Source organism: Carassius auratus, chromosome 32 (assembly GCF_003368295.1).
Source record: "Carassius auratus strain Wakin chromosome 32, ASM336829v1, whole genome shotgun sequence".
NCBI lineage: Eukaryota > Metazoa > Chordata > Actinopteri > Cypriniformes > Cyprinidae > Carassius > Carassius auratus.
The window spans coordinates 17,469,907-17,492,014 of record NC_039274.1 but is presented as its reverse complement, the minus strand read 5'-3'; the positions used below and the strand labels follow the sequence as shown (position 1 = coordinate 17,492,014).

Sequence of the window (22,108 nt, the reverse complement as noted above, 5' to 3'; positions counted from 1 at the left end):
TCATTTTATAAGTTTTAGTAATTTTTGCTGTGCTTGTCATTTTATTAATTCTATTTAATCTTTCATTTATATTAAATTACAATTTCAGTTTCAGTTAATTTTAGTACTTCAGCTTAAAATTATTTTATTTTTAGTTGCCAGAGCAACATTTCTAAAGTTTTAAGTTAATATTTTTATGTGATTTCAGCTTAATTTCAGTCAACGAGTAACGAGTACGCTTTACTGAACAATAACAACACAAAACACAAATTTGGTTCAGAAAATACTGTTTTCCTGAAACTCAATCTATTGTTCATCTGAAATATAAAGGCTATTTAATGCATTATGCAGCAATAAACAATGTGAAATGCTTAGAGAATGAAAATATGAAATAAATGATAATTATACGTATAGTGCTGTCAAACGATTAATCACGATTAATCGCATCCAAAATAAAAGATTTAATTACATAAAATGTATGTGTGTGTACTGTTTATATTGATCATGTATAAATAAATACATGCATGTATACATTTTAGAAAAATATATATATTTTAATATAATTTATATAAAATATATTTCTAATATAAATTATAGGAATATAAATATGTACATCTAAATACATGTAAATATTTTCAAAATATATACTGTATGTGTGTGTATTTATATATATACATAATAAATGTACAGTACACACACATATATTATGTAAACAAAGACTTTTATTTTGGATGCGATTAATCGCGATTAATGGTTTGACAGCACTAAATAATAATAAAAACGTGTCCTTTATAGCCTACCCAAAGCTCTTGCCCGGTCAACAGCCTGGATGTCCATGAGGCCGGGTAAGTTGGAGCGGACGGTGATGGTGTTTGCTCCAGTGTCCTTGTCCGCTCTATGAATACTGCGGCTCTGCCAGTCTGTCCAGTACATGTGCGGCCCCAGCAGAGTGAGACCGTACGGGTGCTGGACGGGGGACACCAGGGTCCTCCGGTTTGAACCATTCAGATCAGATGCTTCTATGCGCTAATGGAAAACCAGATTGTTTTAATTCAACCAGCAAGCATTTATATAAGTATTATAATTATTCTGTGGGAAGCTTATACTGGGTGTCACTGTAATGGTTGGATTACACTACATGACTTTTAACCCTATACAGCTATTTTAATCATATTGGATACTTTTGTAAGGGCTCTGAATTAACAAAATAATCAAAACTTTGCTGACAAATTACTACATGCCTTCTGTCATCTTATTGATAGTGTTTGTGTTTAACAAGAGAAATGCTTTAAGTATAAATGTACAAGCATCTCCCTTCAGCTCGTAAGAAAATGTAAAGGTATATATATTATATTTACCTGATATTCTATTGTGCATTGTGTTGCATTTATTTATACTGCATTTGCATTTAAATATCATCTTACTGAGACACATTGTTGGGAGATCTAGAGTGACGATCATACGTCTCTTTGTTGTTGATTTCTATTTTAATTCTAACAATCCGTATGTGTCCAGCTAACAGTCATTTTCATTGTTTTTAAACAAAGGCAATAAAAATCTATCTGTCCATCCATCATCCATTTTATGTCAGATGCCTGATGTGCTGTTATTAAGATCTCACTGATTTACAAGCAGAATTTCATAACTTTCTTAACCCATATATATATCACCATCTGCTTATTAGTATTATTCATATGGCAGGCTTTAAATGGTTAAAATCTAAACTTGCAGAACTTTATAAATGGTTACAGTGGAAAAACTGGTCTTCATATCCTAATTGACTGAGGACCACACACACTAGATATTCAAATCATCCTGAACACAACAAAATTGTTGCCAGGAGATGCATGACAAATGAAAACAACGTGTTCTAAAATGGACTCAAATACACTGCAATATTCTGAGAAATCTGTCAACTCTGATTGACCAGCATCTGCAGACTGGCTCTGATTCTCAGCAACCAGCGTCGTTTTGCCCAAAAGTTGTGTAGTGCATTCCAGCCTTAAAAAATACTCAGGTCACACTAACCTCAGTATGAGCATCGGCCCATAGCAGCTGTGATCCAGCTTTGTCTACGGCCAGTCCATTAGGCCAGCCCAGATTGTTATTTATCAGAACCACACGATCTGAACCATCCATATTAGAGCGCTCCAGCTTGGCATGCTCACCCCAGTCTGTCCAGTACATGTACCTACAGAAGATTTTGATAGCATTAATCATCAATCTCTCCCTGTTCTCCGCTGCAAGAAACATCTTAAAGCCTTAGCTACAATTGTGTTTCTTGGAACTGTAGTGTACTCAAAAATTCCTCGAAAACTACATGCCGATAACACTAACACAATAAAAGGCCATTTATGTGTTTTACAGAAACACTTCCATGACTATGTTTCTTAACACACTTAAGTACACTTTTAAAAAGGGCACTTCACGATTAAATAAATTTAATGTTTTACTATTACATTTGAAATCATAATGTTTAAATAATGTGGTCATGCTTTAAAGAAGTACACATATTTTGATGTGTTGACTAACATACTAAAACACATGTGAAGTACTTGATGATAATATTAACTGTAGTATAACTAAAAACACACAAAAAATCTGTAGTTATTACAAATATATCTAAATACATTACATTTAACTTTCAGTAGAAATGACATTAAAGTATATTTTAGTTTACCATAAATGCTTTTCAGTACATTTGGTATATTTTTCAAATAATAGAAGTGATTATAAAAAATGTACTTAAGTCCTACTTAATTTACTCTGAAATTCAGCTAATTGCATTTAACATAAATTTAAACTATAATACATTTTAATTTAAATTACGATTCGCATGTCATTAAGTGTCTTAAAACATGATATTAAGTTCATACTTAAGTGTACTTTTTCATAAGTGTATACAGTGAATGACATGTACTATATATGAAATTAGAAGCAAAATATGGTAAGGTTTGTCAAATCTTATGAAACAAAAACTAAATCCTAAAAGAAAGCCTCAAAAAACAAAGTGAATCGATATGAAATGACAGAGTCGTGTGATTTACCCCATCTCATGAAACAGGGCAATGGCACGAGGGCTGTCCAGGTTCTGCCACACAAGCACTTTTCTCATGGAGCCGTTGAGATTAGCCACCTCGATGCGGTTCGTCCCTGTGTCCGTCCAGTAGATTTTTCTGCCCACTGAATCCACTGCTAGACCATCTGTGGTCATCAGACCTGAAAGAGTGGAGGAAACACTTTAAAAGACTGAAAAACTTAAGTGACTTGAGAAAAGGCGTTCAATTACTGTAAGCAGTTTTGAGGGAAACTGTAGACTCCTTACCAGTTGAAATAATGTCCTCATATTCTGAACCATTGATATTGGCTCTGCTGATTTTCTTTAATGTACTGTCTGACCAGTACACTTTACCTGTAAGAGCAGGAAAACATTCATAATGATGTTCCCATAAATTAACATGAGTGAAAGTGTCTAAACTTTGAGAATTTCCTCACCTTCTACTGCATCCACTCCAATGGCAATGGTGTTCTTCATAGACACAGTGACTGGTAGAACCACATCAGCAAAATACGGGATGTCCAAAGATATCATTCTGACGTCCGTCCGCCGGGCAAAGACCAGGAAGCTGTTCATTGCTGTGAGATGAGAGAGAATAATAAAGAACTTCTAAAGGAACATTTCACTCAAAAATCAACAACCTTCATCTTTTTCATCCAAAGTTGCAAATTAAACTTCTGCTAAAAATTGTAATATTGCATAAAACATTTGCAAATAAAGCACCGTTTCCATCCCATGTGTTTAAGAGAACAAAATCGTCACTCTCTGGGACAATTCGCAATTTTAGGGGGCAAACATCAAGTTATTGGTTTTGGGGTCGCTTCAACCCGCGCACATGAAAAACAACTGCAGACTTGGCAACACTGGTTCAGGTGGAGCGGCATTTACTACACAGAGCCATAGTCCACCAACAAGCTACACAAAATCGCTTTCAAAATCGACAAAGAATCGCCTGCAATTTTGAAATAGATTTTCTGTGGATTTTCTGTGAACTACGGCTCTGTGTAGTAAAGGCTAACCAGTTTTACCAAGTCTGCAGGTCGAAGCGACCCCAATCCCAATAACGTGATGTTTAGCCCCTAAAATGCTAATTTAACCAAGGGAACCCAACCAAAAAATTTGTATTTTATTGTCCGGAACGAAACGCGATTGGGCTAGTTTTGAGAAGTAACTGAAAACCTGGCAATCCTGATCTGAACGCACGTGCTGGAGATATACTTCTAATCACAGGAGTGCCTTTACTGACAATATGCACTTCGATTTTTTTGCACAGCCCTAAACAATGACATGTTTATTGCTGCAGTGTATTCCGTTACTGAACACCAGCATGTTTACTCTCAACGCCACTGTCCCAGTTAACCTTACGCTTTTGTAATTTTAGTGGGCGGAGCTAGTGTAAATTGCCTCTGTCAGTCAGATAGCTATTTGAATCATCAAAACCATTAAGTAGCCAAGACTAAATATCCCCTAAAGGACAGAGTTTCCCCACCCCTGAACAACCAAGTGAGCAGAAGAAACAACTCCCCTACTGAATTCCACTGGAAAGCAAACTGAATGGTTTTCAGGAGATGATTCTTGACTTCAAACATACCCCATGACATCATCTCCACTGACACATCATTATGTCGACCCCTAAACCCCCGAGGAGACACAAAGTGAGCCTCAAATTTCAAAGATCTGCTCATGCAACAAAAACCACGGACTGAACTGTCACCTGGAATCCCAAAAGCAGAGAACACCTGTGGCCATTTCATTATATTTCAAGTCAATTGGGGAGTTATGGCTACTGAATGAGAAGTTATTGCTGGTTTCTTAGATATTCGAGAAGGATAGGGGTAGCATGGACATATCGGCATTACCGTGAGTGCAAGTCTTGCCGTCCGCCTGAAGGTTGATACCAGTGGGACACCCACAGCTCGAGCCTTTGGGAGCGGGAGCCAGGAGGCAGAGGTGACTGCAGCCACCATTATTCACCGAACAGGGCGTCTGGACTATAGACAAAAAGCAGAAAGAGTGGAGACAGGTGAGAGAGAGGGGGCTAGAAATGGCCGTTCAATCAGATGTAACAGATAACAGGCCTCTGGGTGTCTCACTGGATCATTATACACCAATGAGACTCCAGACTGAAGATCAGTTACCGCTGGCCTTAATCCGCTGTCTGAAAACCCAAGACATCCGATACAACAGAGACCCATATTCCTCTTTAACACATATCTGCTAGGCATGCGTGTGAATCTCAGTTGTCAGCAGGAGAACAAGACTGCTAAACGATAACTAGATAAATTATTTCATTCATATTTATTGGATACATTTAAGGCATTAACCTAATGTGAGACGCTACATATATAAAACAAATTCTTATTTACACTTAGAACTCTAACATACATGAAATCTTTTAACTTCACAAAAGGTTATTTATGGTGGAAAAAAGGATTAGAGTATTAAAGTGTTTGGTAAATTAAATTAAATTTATGCATTTAGCAGACGCTTTTATCCAAAGCGACTTACAGTGCATTCAGGTTATCAATTTTTACATATCATGTGTTCCCGGGGAATCGAACCCCCAACCTTGCGCTGGCGTCCTTGCTAACGCATTGCTCTACCAGTTGAGCTACAGAAACACTAAGTTTGGTAACACTATTTTAAAGTGTCCTTGTTACACATGTTACAGGTACTATTATAAAAACAATAAATTATGCATAATTTAATGCAAGTAACCCTAAGCCAAACCCAAATCCTAACCCTAATATAGTAAGTACATGTAGTTAATTAATATTTCTCAGTACTTTAATGTATAATTACACTGTGACAAGGACACATTAAAATAAAGTGTAACTAAATGTCTGATGAAAATTGTAAAAAACTAAAATTTAAAAAAAAGAATTCCAAAAAACTAATTTACTAAATTTCAGACACTTAACTGCATGTTAATTGCAACAGAATGAATGTATTATAGATTACATTGACATTAAATGCAGTTAGCTGAACTTTAGAGTGTTTTTGTCCAGCTAAAGTAGGACTCAAGTACATATTTGTATGTAATTTCATAATTACTTATATTTTCTTTGAAATATGGTTAAAGTACTGTTGAATATACTTAGAAGCATTTATGGTAAACTAAAATTACTAAGCTAAAACCATAACATTTTAATGTAATTTCTTTTGAAACTTTTGTCATGCATTTAAATATAGTAAATATATATATATATATATATATATATATATATATATGTTAAATATATTTATAAATATTACAAATTTGAAATGAAGTTGCAATTCAGTATATTTAAAATATCCTTACTGTAGATGTAACTGATGAAACTGCAGTTAAAAGTATAGTTCCTGTAAGTGAGTTACATGTGCTTTAGTACGTTAGTCAACACATCAAAATAAGTGTACTTATTTAAAAGACGACAAATAATGATTTAAGATGCACTTTAAAGTAATATTTTTAATTTGACATTACATAGTGCACTTTTTAAACAGTCATGAAAGTCACTTAAGTGGCCTTTTATTTCATTACTATTTTATCTGCAAGAACAGTTTTTTTATTTACATTTAAAATTTGAAGTACACTACAAGTGCACATTTAACAATTCAGCACACTTTTACACCAAGGGTTGCATCTGGTTAGAATATAATGTTACATTTAGGCTTAAAATGTGTATAATTTAAAAGCTTTTTTATGCACTGGACTAGATAGTAAAGGCATGAGCATGACAACCAAGAAGTGAACTCATAAAGCACCCAGGATGCACCGCTGTAAAGAGAGGCTTGACAAAAATACAATATGTCAACTTTTGACTGTATTGTATATTGTATTTGATAGTAAGATCATACATAATAGAGACAGTCTATGGTGATATTTTACCTTTAGTTCTGTGATGGTGGAACATGTGAATGTCCATGAGGTTTTCAAGGTTTTCTGCAAGAGTCCTTCGGTCCAAACCAGTGAGCTTGTCTGCACTTTGGATGCTCTTGGATTGCCAGTCGGTCCAATAAATTCTGTCTTCATGGAGCGTCAACCCAAACGGATGAGGCAACTGACTGCCAATCAACACCTTCAATGGATAAGAAACAAAGGAAAGTTTAACCTCTGAAACAATGAACATCAAATCAATTTAAATAAAAATGTCTACCTGTCTGCCTGATCCATCGAAGTTGCCATACTCAATGGTCTTAATGCTAGCATCGGCCCAATACAGTCGCTCAGTGCTGTAGTCGATTGCCAATCCATTAGGCCAGGTCAGGTTTGTTGAGACAATAACCATACGGTTGGATGCATCCATTCCTGCGCGCTCAATCTTTGGATTTGCACCCCAATCTGTCCAGTACATGAATCTATGGTGAGACAAAACAAATATGGTTATATAGCTTGTCTTTATAAAATCCTGTAAACCTCTACTAATTCATATTATACTGTAAAATTGTCACTATAGCATCCTCCACGTAGATTAACACGTTTGGTAAGCAGACTAAAATGACTTTAATTTCATTCAAAATATTCACAAAAATCGAACCTTTAATTTCCAAAATTATATAAAATGTATCCAAAACAATTTTTCTTTTAAAATTCTTAAGACCAAAAATCTAATCTTAGTATAATTCATACTGTTAAATATTTCAGAGCATTCCTGTAGCTCAAACAGTAGGTCATGGGTTCGATTCCTAGGGAAAGCAAGAACTGATGAAATGCAAACCTTGAATGCAATGCAAGTCGCTTAGGAAGAACTTGCCAAAAGCAAAAAATGCTAATGTTTTTAATTTCTTATGCCTGGTTAATACTGAAGGGGTAAAACCATGACTTGCTGATTCACTAGAATATAAAACTGAGGTCAGAAACAGTCCAAATTCCTATATTTATCAATGACTATGGAAAAGACCCAATAAAGTTACGATGGACGCCAAAAGGCTGTTGAGTTACACAAATCAAGATATTGCTATAAGAAAACAGCTCTGTTGTCGTTAATGGTCATTTAAACTATCAATAAAAATGGGTTTGATGGTCAGATCAGACTAAAAGCCTTAGTATAGACAGAAAGTGGTGTGTGTGTATATATGTGGACACACATGCAAGTCATTTATAAACATCTGCATTTGTGGAGGACACACACTGCATATCGAACCACGCTTGACCTACCCTCCGATCGGGTCGACGACAATGTCCCGGGGGCGGTCCAGGTTCTCCCAGATCAGAACTGTGCGCATGCTTCCATCCGTGTTTGAAACTTCAATCCGATCCGTTCCTAAAAGAGTCATGAAAAACCAACCTTTTCTAAATAACACTGGAAAAAAATGATTATCTAATTGGCATGAAACTCCAGAATGCAGCATGAGCCTTTCATTGCTCTTCTAGCACGTAACTCAGAGGAGCTCTTGGTCTTAAAGAAGATGTGCAAAGTTGCAAAGACTCAAATCCAGAGAGATATTACATTAGTAGCATCTATATTCAATGAAACTGCAGTAATGAAATTAGAAGAAAAGCGAGTGAGAAGAGGGCAACTGAGAACCAAAAAAAAATAAACAACGTTTGGTCTCAAATGGACTCAAACAATGGAAATGTAGGGCCCTATGAAATCCGTTTAATTTTTTCCCAAATACTGTTTTTTCCTGTTTTAATTTTTCTCAACTCCTTTTTAATGGTTCAATTAAATTGTATTAATCAAAAAGCATGTTAATTAATTAACCAATGAATTAAAATCATAAAACTTTTCACATAAAATGTATTAAAAGTTTAACAAAAATTACATGTTTAGGGCCCTATGAAATGTTTTATTTTTTCTTCACCATATTTTTTTTTGTTACCTAATTCTGTGTTTTAGCACGTGTAATTTAAATGTATAAAAACAAAATAATTTGTTCAATTTATTCTTAAAATAGCCTTATGCAATGTTTTTTCCCCTCTGAAATTCTGTTGTGTATTTGCATTTTTCTGGTTATCAAATGAAGACATAAAACATTCATTTGATTTATCTTTTAATCATTGAAAATTAAGCAAACTTTATTTTTTGGTAAACAAAGGGGATTACGTTTAAAAATAAAACACGGAAGAACTGTTGTGTGATTATTCCCAAAAAAAAATTATGTTTGTTTCATTTTAGTAGTAGTAGTAGTAGTAGTAGTAGTGGGCTATGTACATTGTGCTGAACAATAGTAATAGTACAAATGGCAAATACTTGTCTTTAAATTAAACCAGACTTTTATTTTGAAGGGTTGCCGTACCTTCACTCTTCTGTGTATGTGATACTACAATCTATGATGTGATATGATGCTAGTTTTACTGAAATCAAACAGTCAGATGCTCATGAAGTGTCTCTCAGTGCAGTTCTGGAGATGTTGTTCATGTGTTGACGTCTTCATTTAGTGAGACGAAGACACTGAAATAACCGCGAGCGTCACGCGCGCTTCCGTGTGTGTAATAAACGAAGTCGCGCTTCTACACCATTCATTAACACAGACACGCAGAACATGCAGGATTCATATTTAAATAGACTGTTCCGGCTTAATATGTACAGATATTAGTCCATATCGTGATTTAATGTAAGTGGAATCACCTACTTTTGATTACTTCAAAATTTGACAAATTCCGTGACATTCCGCGTTAAACTATAAATTCTGTTTTTATGACTCGATTACGTCAATGTTTTCTGCATCGCGGAAATCATAGGGCCTTAGAAATGATTGCATGAAAAGATCTGAGATCTGATGCTAGGATCTGAATGATGAATTAATACCTGCGTCAGTCCAGTACAGTTTATGTGTAAGCCAATCGATAGCCAAACCTGCAGGGCTTTCCAAACTGGTGTCCACCACAACCTGCAAGCAAAAGGAATATCATCTGTCAGATTACATGACACAATATTATAACCACATACTATATAAGAGAAGATTTGTTCTCCAGGGGTCAGTGTTTTACACATTTCTCCCTTTAATATACCAAAAACATGCATAATTCATACATTAGACATCCAAAAGCAGGGGTGTGAAAAGCCCTAATCAAAAGCAAGAACAACAAATTAATTTATGATATACTATATATCATTAGGACACTTATAATATACAATATCATTATTACTTACAATTAATTTCTTAGATTTTTTTCATTTGCTTCCTAATTATTCCATTGTTCCATTCTACATTCTATATTTTATGCATTTATTTATTAAGATGACTAAAATAATCTCACAAGTCTCTAAATTAAAAATTCTGAAAAATATGATATTTGCTGCTCAAGAAACATTACTAATTATTATCAATGTTAAAAAAACTGTCCCTTTTTAAATGGAAACTGAGGTACGCTACCTTTCAAATGTTTGGGGTTTGATTAAAAAAAAAATAATAATAATTGTATTCAGAAATAAAATGATGCATGAAACTGATCAAAAGTGATAGTAAAAAACATTTATTATGTCACAAAAATACGTTTTAAATAAATGCTGTTCTTTTTGAACATTCTGTTCATCGAATAATCCTAATAATAAAGAAAAAAAATCAGCTTCTACAAAATTATTAAGCAGTGAAAACTGTTCTCAACATTGATGACAATAAATGTTTCTTGAGCAGCAATGATTTCTGAAGATCATGTGACACTGAAGACTGGAGTAATGAATCAACTACATTTAACAATATATTCAAAGAGAACTGTAATAATATTCCTCTGTATTTGATCAAATAAATGCAGCCTTGGCAAGCTCTAGAGATCTATTTCCAAAACATCACAAAATGCTAATGATTTCTAACTTTTGTCCAGTAGTGTGTGTTCATATATATATTTATATATATATTTAGCACACACACACCATTGCCCACCAGAGCTGATCTGATCTTAAAATCTGATCTTTGTGTCTCAGGCTGAATTCCCGCTAACCTCCTGTTTGCTTCCATCCCATTTCGCTCTGTTGATGGAATCAGTGGTGACGTCAGTCCAGTATATGTAACGCTCACTAGAGTCCCAGTCCAGGGCCACTGCGTTTCGAATATCAGCCAGTGGAATGACGTCGTCCAGCTTGTCTTCAGTGTCAAAGCTGATTCGACGGATGTCCGTCCTTCGGGCAAAAAGCAGGAACTTGTCAAGACCTGATCAAAGACCAAAGGTCTCCTGTCAGTTCTCCAGATTTAAGAAGCTCATCAGTACAGACAAACATTCATGTCACAAAATCTGATTATCATCATGAAAGGAAAATTAGTAATTTACCACAGATTTGTTATATACTATTTATGTACGTACATTTGTGGTTATATTATTCACTTTTTAAAATTTGTAAACAAAAACAGTTCGTTGATAGAGAAAAGCTGCGATTACTGATTATGAACATGCAACAGGAAATAATGCACATTTTCCAGTTTATAACACCTTTTAACATTTAAATGCAATCTTGAAACTACATAAAACCCATGTTAGATCAACAGAATAAATCGTCCTAGACAAGCACAAAAGGCTTTCATATTACAAAGACTGGCAAAATGTTACAGTTTGCATTGCAACAAACATTTAAAATTGTTTTGCTAATTTTATTTACAGGTTTGTTTTTGTTTTGTCATTATAGATAGTTATTTACAGTGTTGCTCATATTTCTACATGTATTAAATGTCACCGATCTTGATGTGTTTAAGCAGATGTACACATTTAAAACTACATCTTGGAAAACATTTTATTGTGTTACTAACAAGAAATCTGGTGCTGCCTTGATTTAATTATTGGCCGAATGAGGCACTTTGCATTTAGTGGAAGAAAAATTCAAACTGACAAAAAGTAATTCTACTTGATGCAATTATTTAGTTGAGAGAATGCATCATGTTGCCTTGGATTTTTTTTTTTAAATGTTTCTCATCACTTCATTTTTTTCACAGTGCACTTTAACATAATAAAATTAAAAGTCCCTAAAGTTACAATTTTTGCAAATCTTTCTGCAAACTTTCTTAAATTTCCAATTTGATTTCTGTCAATAACCCATAACACGAGTGGCTCCTTGTGGTACCGTCACAAAGACACACACAACCACTTTCTGGAAATTTGTAGTGCACTGCTCAGGTTACTGTACCCTTAAGGTGAAGGGATATTGTTGAAGCACGAAAAGAAGATACATTTAAATCAAAGATATCAACTAAAACAAGCAGTACTCACTCAGGCCACAGTTATAGTGGTCCACCTTTTTAAAGCCTGTGGGACATGCACAGGTGTAGGTCTTATTGCTTGGAAGACACAGGTGACTGCAGCCTCCATTATTGCTCCCACAGCGGTTTCTCCCACCTGAACATAAAGAGGAGAAAAAAAAATTATGCTTGAAAAAATGTATACCATTTACTCAACCCAAGCTCACTGGAAAAACTTGCATGCGGCAACATTGCTTCAAAATTATATTTCAGAGTTTCTTGCATGTTTCGGAAAACTTTCAAAGTGAAATGTCCAGTGGGTGTTCAATTTTATTTTAAACAGATGAATTTGAGCATTTGAAAATAATGCACAACCTACATTAATCCTAAACTAAATGTTAACAAAAGCTAACATGAGATAAAAACGTGTGTTTCACAGGACTCGTACCCAAATGCACTGCATCTCACGTGCAGTGATGTACCGGGTGCACCATCAAGCATGTTTACTTCATCAGAAAAGCCCATTATGGAGTCGGATGTGTGGTGCAAACATCAAAATGTATCAGTTTACAAATCATGCACTATGATAAAAATGTTTTGAGACCATAACATAGTATTGTGCAAGGAACTGTGTGAAAATAAGCCTTTATTATGCAATAATCTGCCCCTGTAAACATAATATGTGTGTGTTTCAGATGAAAACTGCAGTGAGTTGCAAAGTTTTTGTTTGTTTTTTCTCAATGAGCCTGGGTTGCATTTAGCTTAATGTGATTAGCGTTTGAAAACATTGTATTCTATGCTACGGATAATGGGGACATTATGATTGGTTGACCTGCAGGTTGTCTCTGTGGGTGCAGGGTGTGGATGTCCATGGGAAAGTGCAGCTTGTTTCGGATGACCTCTTGGTTCTTGCCAGTAAACTTGTTTGCACTGTTGATACTCTTGGTGTGCCAGTCGGTCCAGTACAGACTGTCTTCAAACACCGTGATGGCAAAAGGATGTGGAAGACCTGGCAGAGGGAAAGGTTCACAGATTTAGCATCTGTACTCTAAATTACACATTTTTATCGTCTAAAACAAATTGTGTTACAGACAACCGTGTTACACAGAGGTGACTGTCTTCCAATATTTTGTTACATTTATATTTGTGTTAAGTTTACAACAAATACATTTACATATTTATGTGCTTAATAAAAAAAACCCTGCAATTATACATTTGGTTTTCCAAACTGGTATACTTAAAAAGTCTGCTAAGGTCCAAATAAAGATATACTCAAGTATGTTTGATTGTGCTAAAGTGGAACTAAGAAATGTTTAAAAGTGAAAATCACACTTAGTTTGGTCAAATTTCTTTTGGATTCTCAACATCACTAGATGATGATGCATATGTAAAACCATTATAGGTTTTATTGAATGTAAAATCTAAACCTTTAATGTTGAGGTTAAATGTGACCCAGAGGGAAACAATGCTTGCTTTCAATGCAGCTGTTTTCTTGAGTGAACAATGTTTCTTTGTATTTATATCAAGGCATGCTAGAATACTTGACTCTGATTGGCTGAACTGAGGTGTTTATTAATTTTCATTATAAATCAGATAGCACCAGACCTTGATTATGATAAATCGTAAGCTATTGTAAAATACTCCATAAACACAGCTGTGACCACATTAAATGTGCCAAGCATGTGTGTGTGTCTAACGTCAACCATTATTAATAAAGCAGCTACACTACTGTACTATCAAATTAAACGTTTGACGTTAGAGTGCATTTTAAATCATGAGGTTTAATATTCTTTTGTCATGCTTTAAAGAAGTTCATGTAAGTAGCCCATGTAAAGGACTTGATTATAATTAAAGCTGTGTTATTCAATATTTTGTTTAAAATTTAATATATTTTAAATGTCTTTTAAAATTGCAACAGCATTACAAATGTGAAACTGCAAATATTAGAATACATGACATACAAGTTTCAATAGAAATTCCATTTATCTTATATTTCAATAAATGCTTGTCAGTATGTTAAGCAGCACTTTAACCATTTTTCAAAGACAATGGAATTATGAAATTACATATAAAATGTACTTAAGTCCTACTTAAGTGGATCAAAAGGGCTCTAAAGTTCAGCAAATTGCATGTACAGTATTATACATTTACTCTATATCATATTTAATTGCGGTTAACATGCAAGTGTCCAAAAACGTTACATTCATTTTACACTTTATTTCCGCAAGAATAACTCTTTTTCAAAGTATGCTGAAGTGTACTTCGTTTTCACAAGGCTCTATTGGGATTTTGGGATAAAATTAGAAGTGCAAACTATATATACAAACTTGTATATAAAGCAGACTGCCAGAGGTAAACTACTTTCAAACCACTAATTAGCTACTTTCCATCCATCAGGGATTAGAAACTCTTTCCCTCCGAGTAACAGTCAATCTGAGGTGCACATGGTCGGGAGATTTACGATTTTCTCAAAGCTGGTTAAGACATGTTCCTAACATCCCCATCAAAATCTCTCAAAAGCAGCCAAAGCAAGCACTCTGTTAACCAAAATCCATAAACAAAAGGCACTCACTATAAGCTCTGCATTGTTTTTCTGTTCTACTTCTAATCTTTATTTGCACTGACAGAACCTTTAACATTCATGGAATCTTTCCATTCCACAAATGGTTCTTTACAGAGGAAAACTATTCTTTAGACTGTTTAAAGAACACTAAGAAAACAAACATGGTTCTTCTATATTTGTTCTGAGGAAATCAGATTCAGGCTTTAAGTTGTGGTTTCAGAAGGTCTTCGAGAAGACTGCAGATTTTTATGAAGATAATATACTGATGTCCTTTAAAACCTTAAAGGAAAGACACAAAATTCTCACTTTAAGTATCTTCAGATCCCTAATCCTATATGATCTAAGACTCATTCATATCAGTGTCCTAACTTAAGCAGTTTAGGAGAAACGGTAGTTAAAAATCCCAGTGCTAAATGAAAAATCTCTATGCGGTATAGCATTATTTTTCATATTTGTTAATAGTCTAAAAAGAATCTACAAATCAAAAAAGATTGGCTTTTATTGATGATCTTCAGATGAATGTTTCAGAAAATGAATGGAAAGAAATTTGTGTTCAAGCGCAAACATTATCAATCTATACTTGTTTTAAACCAATCCAATACAATTGGATACTGAAAAAATATATAACACTGGGAAAGTTTAATAAATGTAATCAAATAAATATTTTGGTTATCTCAGGGAAATGTTCGACTTACAAGGGTACACAATTTCATTGTATTTGGCAATGTGATCACTTACAGTCCTTCTGGAAAGAATCATTTGGTGGATAATTTCTAAATCTATTGGTAAAGAAATCCCTGTTTACCCTAAAATATGTATTCTTTGTCTTATTCTACCTGTCTGATCTTTGAAAACATTAACAGAAGTTTGTAAACCTGTGTTTATTGCATGCGAAACACCTGATTGACTTTCACTGGAAAAGTATTCATGGTCCATGGTTTTATGATCAGAATGGACGGACTCTTGAGTAAAACCAAATAATGTGATCATGCCAAAGTGACATTAATGACAGTTAACTGCCTGATAATAAGTGAACTGTGTTTATTACTTAATTTAACATACTGCTTGTTTTCATTGGTAGTTAGTTACATCTGATGAACTGTACTATATATATTTTTACAATAATTGCCACACTTTTGTGTGTGTTTGTGGGGGAGGGGGATGTAAATGTATTTTACGGCTCTTATGCTGGGGGAGGGGTGGATGTTCTTTGGCTTGTGTTTGGTTAATATTACTGTATACATGAAATTCCTTTTTCTTCTTACTGTGTGAAAATATATATATATATATATATATATATATATATATATATATATATATATATATATATATATATATATATATATATTAAGTACTTATTTATATATATATATATATATATATATATATATATATATATATATATATATATATATTAAGTACTTATTTTATTAACTGATCAAAGGTTCTAAAGGTTCCAAAATAGATTTACTCTAAAAAAACAAAAGGTTCTTTATTGGCACTGATGGTTCCACAAACTGCCTTTAACGTCCATGGAATCTTTCCATTCCATAAAAGGTTCTTTAAAGTGACTTTAGATTTTTTCTTCTTTTGAGAACTTTTCACTGAAAAATGTTCTTCATTGGCATTGTTGTGAAAACCCTCTTTTGGAACCTTCATTGTTAAGAACACATGGAACCTTTTCATTCCACAAAACATTATATATATATATATATATATATATATATATATATATATATATATATATATATATATATATATATATATATTTTTTTAGATTCTTTAAATGTTCTTCCCCTATTATCAAAAATTGTTCTCTTTAAAAGGACTGATCACTGAAAGTCATGGTTCTTCTACAGCATCACTGTGAAAGACCCGATCTTTACCTTCATTTTAAAAGAGTAGCTTGTGCTTTTACTTTAAACCTGGCGTTCTGCCAGACTTAACTGTGAGGCATAAAACGCACCCTGTCTGTATCTCCCGCCTTCTCTGGCCCTTTCACCCTTCCCCAGGTGTACACACACGGCGTGGGGTTGTTTTGTGATCTTATCTTTGTAGAGAAGCAAGGCTAGGTTGGAGTTAGGCATGTTTGACTTTTTCGTCTCTTTTTTTATCTTTTGTTCCCAGCTCCGCTGCCATCTGCCTTCCCCCTCCTTGCTAGTACTTTTCTCTTGTCATCTCAATCATCGTTCACTTTTGATCTTGTTTTTCCAGTCAACATATCTTTTCTCTGTGTGTGTGCACCCTGATTTTTTATAATGCTGGTGCCTCCCTCCCTGGTAAATCTGTCATTGACCACAGTAAGTAAATCTGGTCTGGATTTTTTTTTGCTTGGTTTTCAGGTCTAAATATTCCCCCACCTTTCCCAGGTGCACAGGTATTCTCTTCCTACAGACCCGAGGCTTAAGCTTCCTTTCTAGTGTGCCATTTAGGGAGACTGCTGGTTGCTTTCCATCACGCATCAGACAGACAACTGAATTTATTTCATCAGACACTCCTTAACCCCGAATGAACAGAAGAATAAAATACTACAGAATACTAGAGAAAAAAAATCTGAGCAACCTAATGTTTCCAGCTTTAAAAAACTGAACTGATAATAGAATTAATGAGTTATTTAAAAAAATTAATTGATTAATTAATTAAATTTTCATTTGGGTGTAGAGTATCCCTTTAATTCTTTTTATCTTTCTATACATCAAATAATCCTAAACAAAATCTCACAGGTTCCAAAAAAAATATTAAGTGCCAAAACTGTTTCCAGCACTGGTAATAAATCAATATATTAGATTTATATTTTGAAGGATCATAACTCTGAAAACTGGAGTAACAGTTGATGAAAATTCGGATTTGCATCACGAAATAAATTATATTCTATAGTATGTATTATATATGTATAAATGTATGTATGCCATAACATATTTTTAATACGACAGACTTTATATTAAACGTGAATTTAACATTGAAAGTCAATGTGATATAAAACAGCTACTAATCTTTCATTGTTCATAAAGAGAGAGCAAATAACATTTACATTATCAAAAATTATTTTCACGGACAGTTTACAGTTCAATCACTCTCAAAAACTCCCATTAAAATCACTGAAACTGTTAACACTGTGAAATTAATATCTTATTTACAGATTCGTACACACATCTGCACTTTGTTGTTTCTGACGACAGAATTCGCCAGAAAGAGGTATTCAGTCAGTGAGCGAGTGAAGGAAGCACCAACATTTAGAATCGTGTGTGATTGGTTATAATGCGCAACGCTGTAAAAACACGTCTATCTCTGGCTCAGCGTTAGAGAGTGATCACTGATCTGAATTTAGCAGCTGATGATATGACTTGCCGAACGTACTCGCACCGGTGTGATTGTATTAATATTAATAAAATATTAATCAGCAATTTTTTGTCTTTTGGAAGCTGCATTCAACTTGACTCCCCTCTGTTATAAGTCACACGTACAACAAACTAATGTCATAGTGGTATCGTGCACTGTAATCGAATGTAGCCCAAGTTATTATCTGTTGAACAGTAGACAGCACACGCGGTGTTCATCTAATAAAGATCTCCATCGCTAGCAAATAGACTTTGCAGATTTGCTTTCAATTCAATGCAGTTCCATAGTCCCGTTTTCAACGCTGCTCATGTTAAACGTTACAACTCTGAGTGAACCACTTCAGACGCTCAGCGCATTCAAACTGATTCATGAACCTATTCACTCGTTTGCCAACTGGTTTGAACAAGCCTTTGAACAAAGTTGAATCAAAAGAATGAATCATTCGCGAATGGGCATCGCTCATTGTCCAGAGAAAAGTAGACGGTGAGTTTGGAATAAACTGAAGCATTTATAACATTTATTGTATAAGTAACGAGAGGAGCGTCGCCCACAGTAACGAAGTAAAAGTACAGATTTTTTCCAAAGAATTTACTCAAGTAAAAGTACCCAACTTTAAATATACTCAAAAAAGTATTAGCAAAAATCATTCTTGAATCCAAATGAAAGCCTATGAATCGTGAATCGAATCGCTGCCTACCCAAAGATTCACACCCCTGTATACATTTATTTTTTTATTTTTTTTACCTTGGCTGATGACAGCCTTTCTGTTCTTCCCATCCAGGTCAGCTCTTTCAATGATGTGGTGTTTAGCATCCACCCAGTACATACGGTGACTGGCGTAGTCAATGGTAAGTCCATTGGGCCAGAAGAGGTGTGTATCTGCAATTATTTTGCGATTAGAGCCGTCCATGTTGGCATATTCAATGCATGGCGTATTTCCCCAGTCAGTCCAGTAAATCTTCCTAAAGAAAGAGTGCAAGTAATGTTGGAAACATAGTCGTATAATAATATGCAGTCAGGAAGCAACAAAGCAAACAATTTTCAATTCATGTCTTTTTAGATGAACAACACTATGCATTTTTATCATGCATCAGCAAAATGGTTTAGCCATTTCTCCAAGGCTTATTAATTCCCACAAACTAAGCCAGCAAGATCTGCATGCATCTGCAGGGCTCCAAACAAATAAAAATGAGTAAGCCGCCATCGGTTCCTAAAATAAAATAAAAACTTAGGCACCAAAATATTTTTTTGTAGGTGCCACAGAATGCTGCGGCGCCTGGGGAGCAGTTGGGGGTTCAGTGCCTTGCTCAAGAGCACCTCAGTCGTGGTATTGAGGGTGGAGAGAGTGCTGTACATTCACCCCGCCCCCCACTTACTCGAACCCGTAACTTTTGGATTACGAGTCCGAATCTTTAACCATTAGGCCACGCCTTCTTAAAGTGGGAACTAAATGTATTTTCTGACTTGAAATACAAAGAATTGTTCTTTACACAGAACCTGTACCAATACCGTGGACAATAAGCATCACTTGGCCACTGAGTGTAGTTTGGGATCCTCCTCAATGCATCCTGTAAATGCTGTCATACACTCTTTAAAATAAAGGTGCTTCATGATGCCATAGAAGATCCTTTTTTGCAAATAAAAAATACTTTAAAATACTTTACAAAATATCCTTAAGTGTGATCCGAATATAATCTTTTTGGACACTTAACTGCATGTTAACTGAAATTAAATGAAAATATATAATAATTTTTAATTTAAATGCAGTTAGCTGAATTTAAGAGTGATTTTTGGACCCACTTAAGTAGGACTTAAGCACTTAATATGCAATTTCATAATTACTTATCTTTGAAATATGGCTAATATGGCTGCTGAATGTACTGACAAGCATTTATGATAAAATATGTTTGTAATAATCAAGTTGCACTTGATTTAAATCCTTTAAATGTAATATTGTATATTATAACTAGGTACTTAACATGTGCAAAATAAGAGTAAAAGATTATTAAAACAATGATTTAAAATGTAGTTTAAGTTAAAACCATTAATTTGACTTTATTGCAAGGTACCACTTCATAAAAGTGGACTTAAGTGTGTTCATAAAGAGTCAAGAGTTTAAGTCACTTAAGTGTTATTTTATTAACATCAAATTATCTTGAAGCACAGTTTATAAGAATATACTTTTAATATTTGAAGTAAACTACAAGTGCACATTCAATATAATTAAGTGCACTTATTTACTATGAAAACACTAACTTTTAAAAAGCAAGATTTCCTACCCAGTCCAAAAACAGCATTGCGCATTTACTGTGCAATGCTTGTGCTGAATACACTTGTATTGAAAAAAATATTTGTTAATTATAATATGAGTTAAGTAGTACACAAGAGTCAGAATATTTACCCTTCCATAGGATGCAGAGCGATAGCACGGGGTTTCTCCATCCTCTGCCATAAAAGCACTTTACGTTGGGTGCCATCCAGATTGGCCACTTCAATGCGAGACGTTCCCGAGTCAGTCCAGTAGAGCTTATTATGAATCCAATCTATGGCCAGACCACCTAAGAAAGTAACGAAAAAACGATTGCTGTTTTAAAAAAAAGTATTGCTGCTACATGTGTTATATATTTTAGAGTAGCCTTTTATTGTGTCCAGCCTAAGTCACACCTGTGCAATAATCATGCTGTATAATCAGCATCTTGATATGCCACACCTGAGAGGTGGATGGATTTTCTCGGCAAAGTAGAAGTGCTCACCAACACTGATTTAGACAGATTTGTAAACAATATTTGAGAGAAATAGGCCTTGTGTACATAGAAAAAGTCTTAGTTTGGAAGCTACCAGCGATATCAGCAACCAACAACAACCTGATCGGCTGAGAAAAACAACAGTAGTTGATGACAGACAAATAATAAAAGCTGTGAAAATGAACCCTAAAATACATGTCTGTAAAATCACCAACAACCTCCAGAAAGCTGGGGTGATGCTCTGTCAATCTACAGTCCGCAGGATGATTTGACACAGAATCACAGAAGCTACACAGCAAGATGCAAACCTCTGATCAGCACCAAAAATAGAAAGGCAAGTTTGACCTTTATCTAAGTGATTGGAAATAAAAAGTGTGGAGTTAAAAAAAGGGAACTGCAAATGATCCTAAGCATACAAGATCATCTGTAAAGCTTGGTGGAGGTGGTGTCATGGCATGGGCATGCATGGCTGTCTCTAGAACAGGACCTCTTCATTTTAATGATGACTTCATGTATGATGGCAGTAGCAGAATAAATTTGAAAGGGTTTAAAATCATCTTGGCTACCGATATTCAAGAAAATGCCACCAAACTCATTAGAAAGCACTTCATACTGGATCAGGTCAATGACCCAAAACACCCTGCCAGTTCAGTCAAGGACTTCATCAGGGCAAATAAATGTAAAGTCTTAGATTGCCCAAAATCAATCTTCGGATTTAAAACCGATTAAATAATTTCACCAACTGAAGAGGAGACTAAAGACAGAAACTACCTAATAAAGTTGGAATTGACTTCATTAAAGGCTGGGGAAAAGCATTTTTAAGCGTAAGATCAAGAGTCTGCTGATGTCTATGTGTTACAGACTCACTGCTCTGATTGGATGCAAGGGATTTGCAACTAAATATTATCTTTTAATCTTTAACATCTGCCTTAAATTCAACTTTTCCAATACTTATGCTCACGTCAAATGAACTGTAAAAGTGCTGTCCTTCTAATTTGGTAAAACATGCATGTGCCGAAAGACCTAATAAAAAAATGTGACATTCTGTAGTTTTGTTGCATATTCATCTTTTAATCATATTTGCAAACATTTTGACCACTGCAGAGAAAGTCTTTACTATTCCAATACTTATGGAGGGCACTGTATATAATTTTTTTTACATTTATTTTATATATTTTTTACAGTAAGTGCATTAAGGCGGCATGATTAGGACAAAAACTATTGTTGATAATTTCATTTGACATTTTTGTTGTTTTTCTCTTTTTTCATAATCAAGTTGTTTATTTTTATTTATCTTTTTATGTTGGGCAACTGCATGTCATTTTCTTTATC

General features: G+C 34.5%; 1 protein-coding gene across 3 annotated transcripts in view; it reads right to left on the bottom strand.

The window, feature by feature from the left end:
* LOC113051721 (low-density lipoprotein receptor-related protein 4-like) overlaps positions 1 to 22,108 on the bottom strand; it is an 84,904-nt gene that overhangs the window by 14,018 nt on the left and 48,778 nt on the right. For all 3 annotated transcript variants that reach the window (XM_026215706.1, XM_026215704.1, XM_026215705.1), the window contains exons 13-27: positions 20,434 to 20,590; positions 18,777 to 18,994; positions 12,963 to 13,139; positions 12,162 to 12,287; positions 10,905 to 11,113; positions 9,772 to 9,853; positions 8,178 to 8,283; positions 7,177 to 7,378; positions 6,909 to 7,098; positions 4,897 to 5,028; positions 3,475 to 3,615; positions 3,305 to 3,391; positions 3,027 to 3,198; positions 2,008 to 2,170; positions 780 to 1,005 (exon numbers count right to left, since the gene is read on the bottom strand). In XM_026215706.1, the coding sequence (XP_026071491.1) occupies positions 780 to 1,005; positions 2,008 to 2,170; positions 3,027 to 3,198; positions 3,305 to 3,391; positions 3,475 to 3,615; positions 4,897 to 5,028; positions 6,909 to 7,098; positions 7,177 to 7,378; positions 8,178 to 8,283; positions 9,772 to 9,853; positions 10,905 to 11,113; positions 12,162 to 12,287; positions 12,963 to 13,139; positions 18,777 to 18,994; positions 20,434 to 20,590 (2,388 nt within the window). The remainder of the gene's footprint in view (positions 1 to 779; positions 1,006 to 2,007; positions 2,171 to 3,026; positions 3,199 to 3,304; positions 3,392 to 3,474; positions 3,616 to 4,896; positions 5,029 to 6,908; positions 7,099 to 7,176; positions 7,379 to 8,177; positions 8,284 to 9,771; positions 9,854 to 10,904; positions 11,114 to 12,161; positions 12,288 to 12,962; positions 13,140 to 18,776; positions 18,995 to 20,433; positions 20,591 to 22,108) is intronic.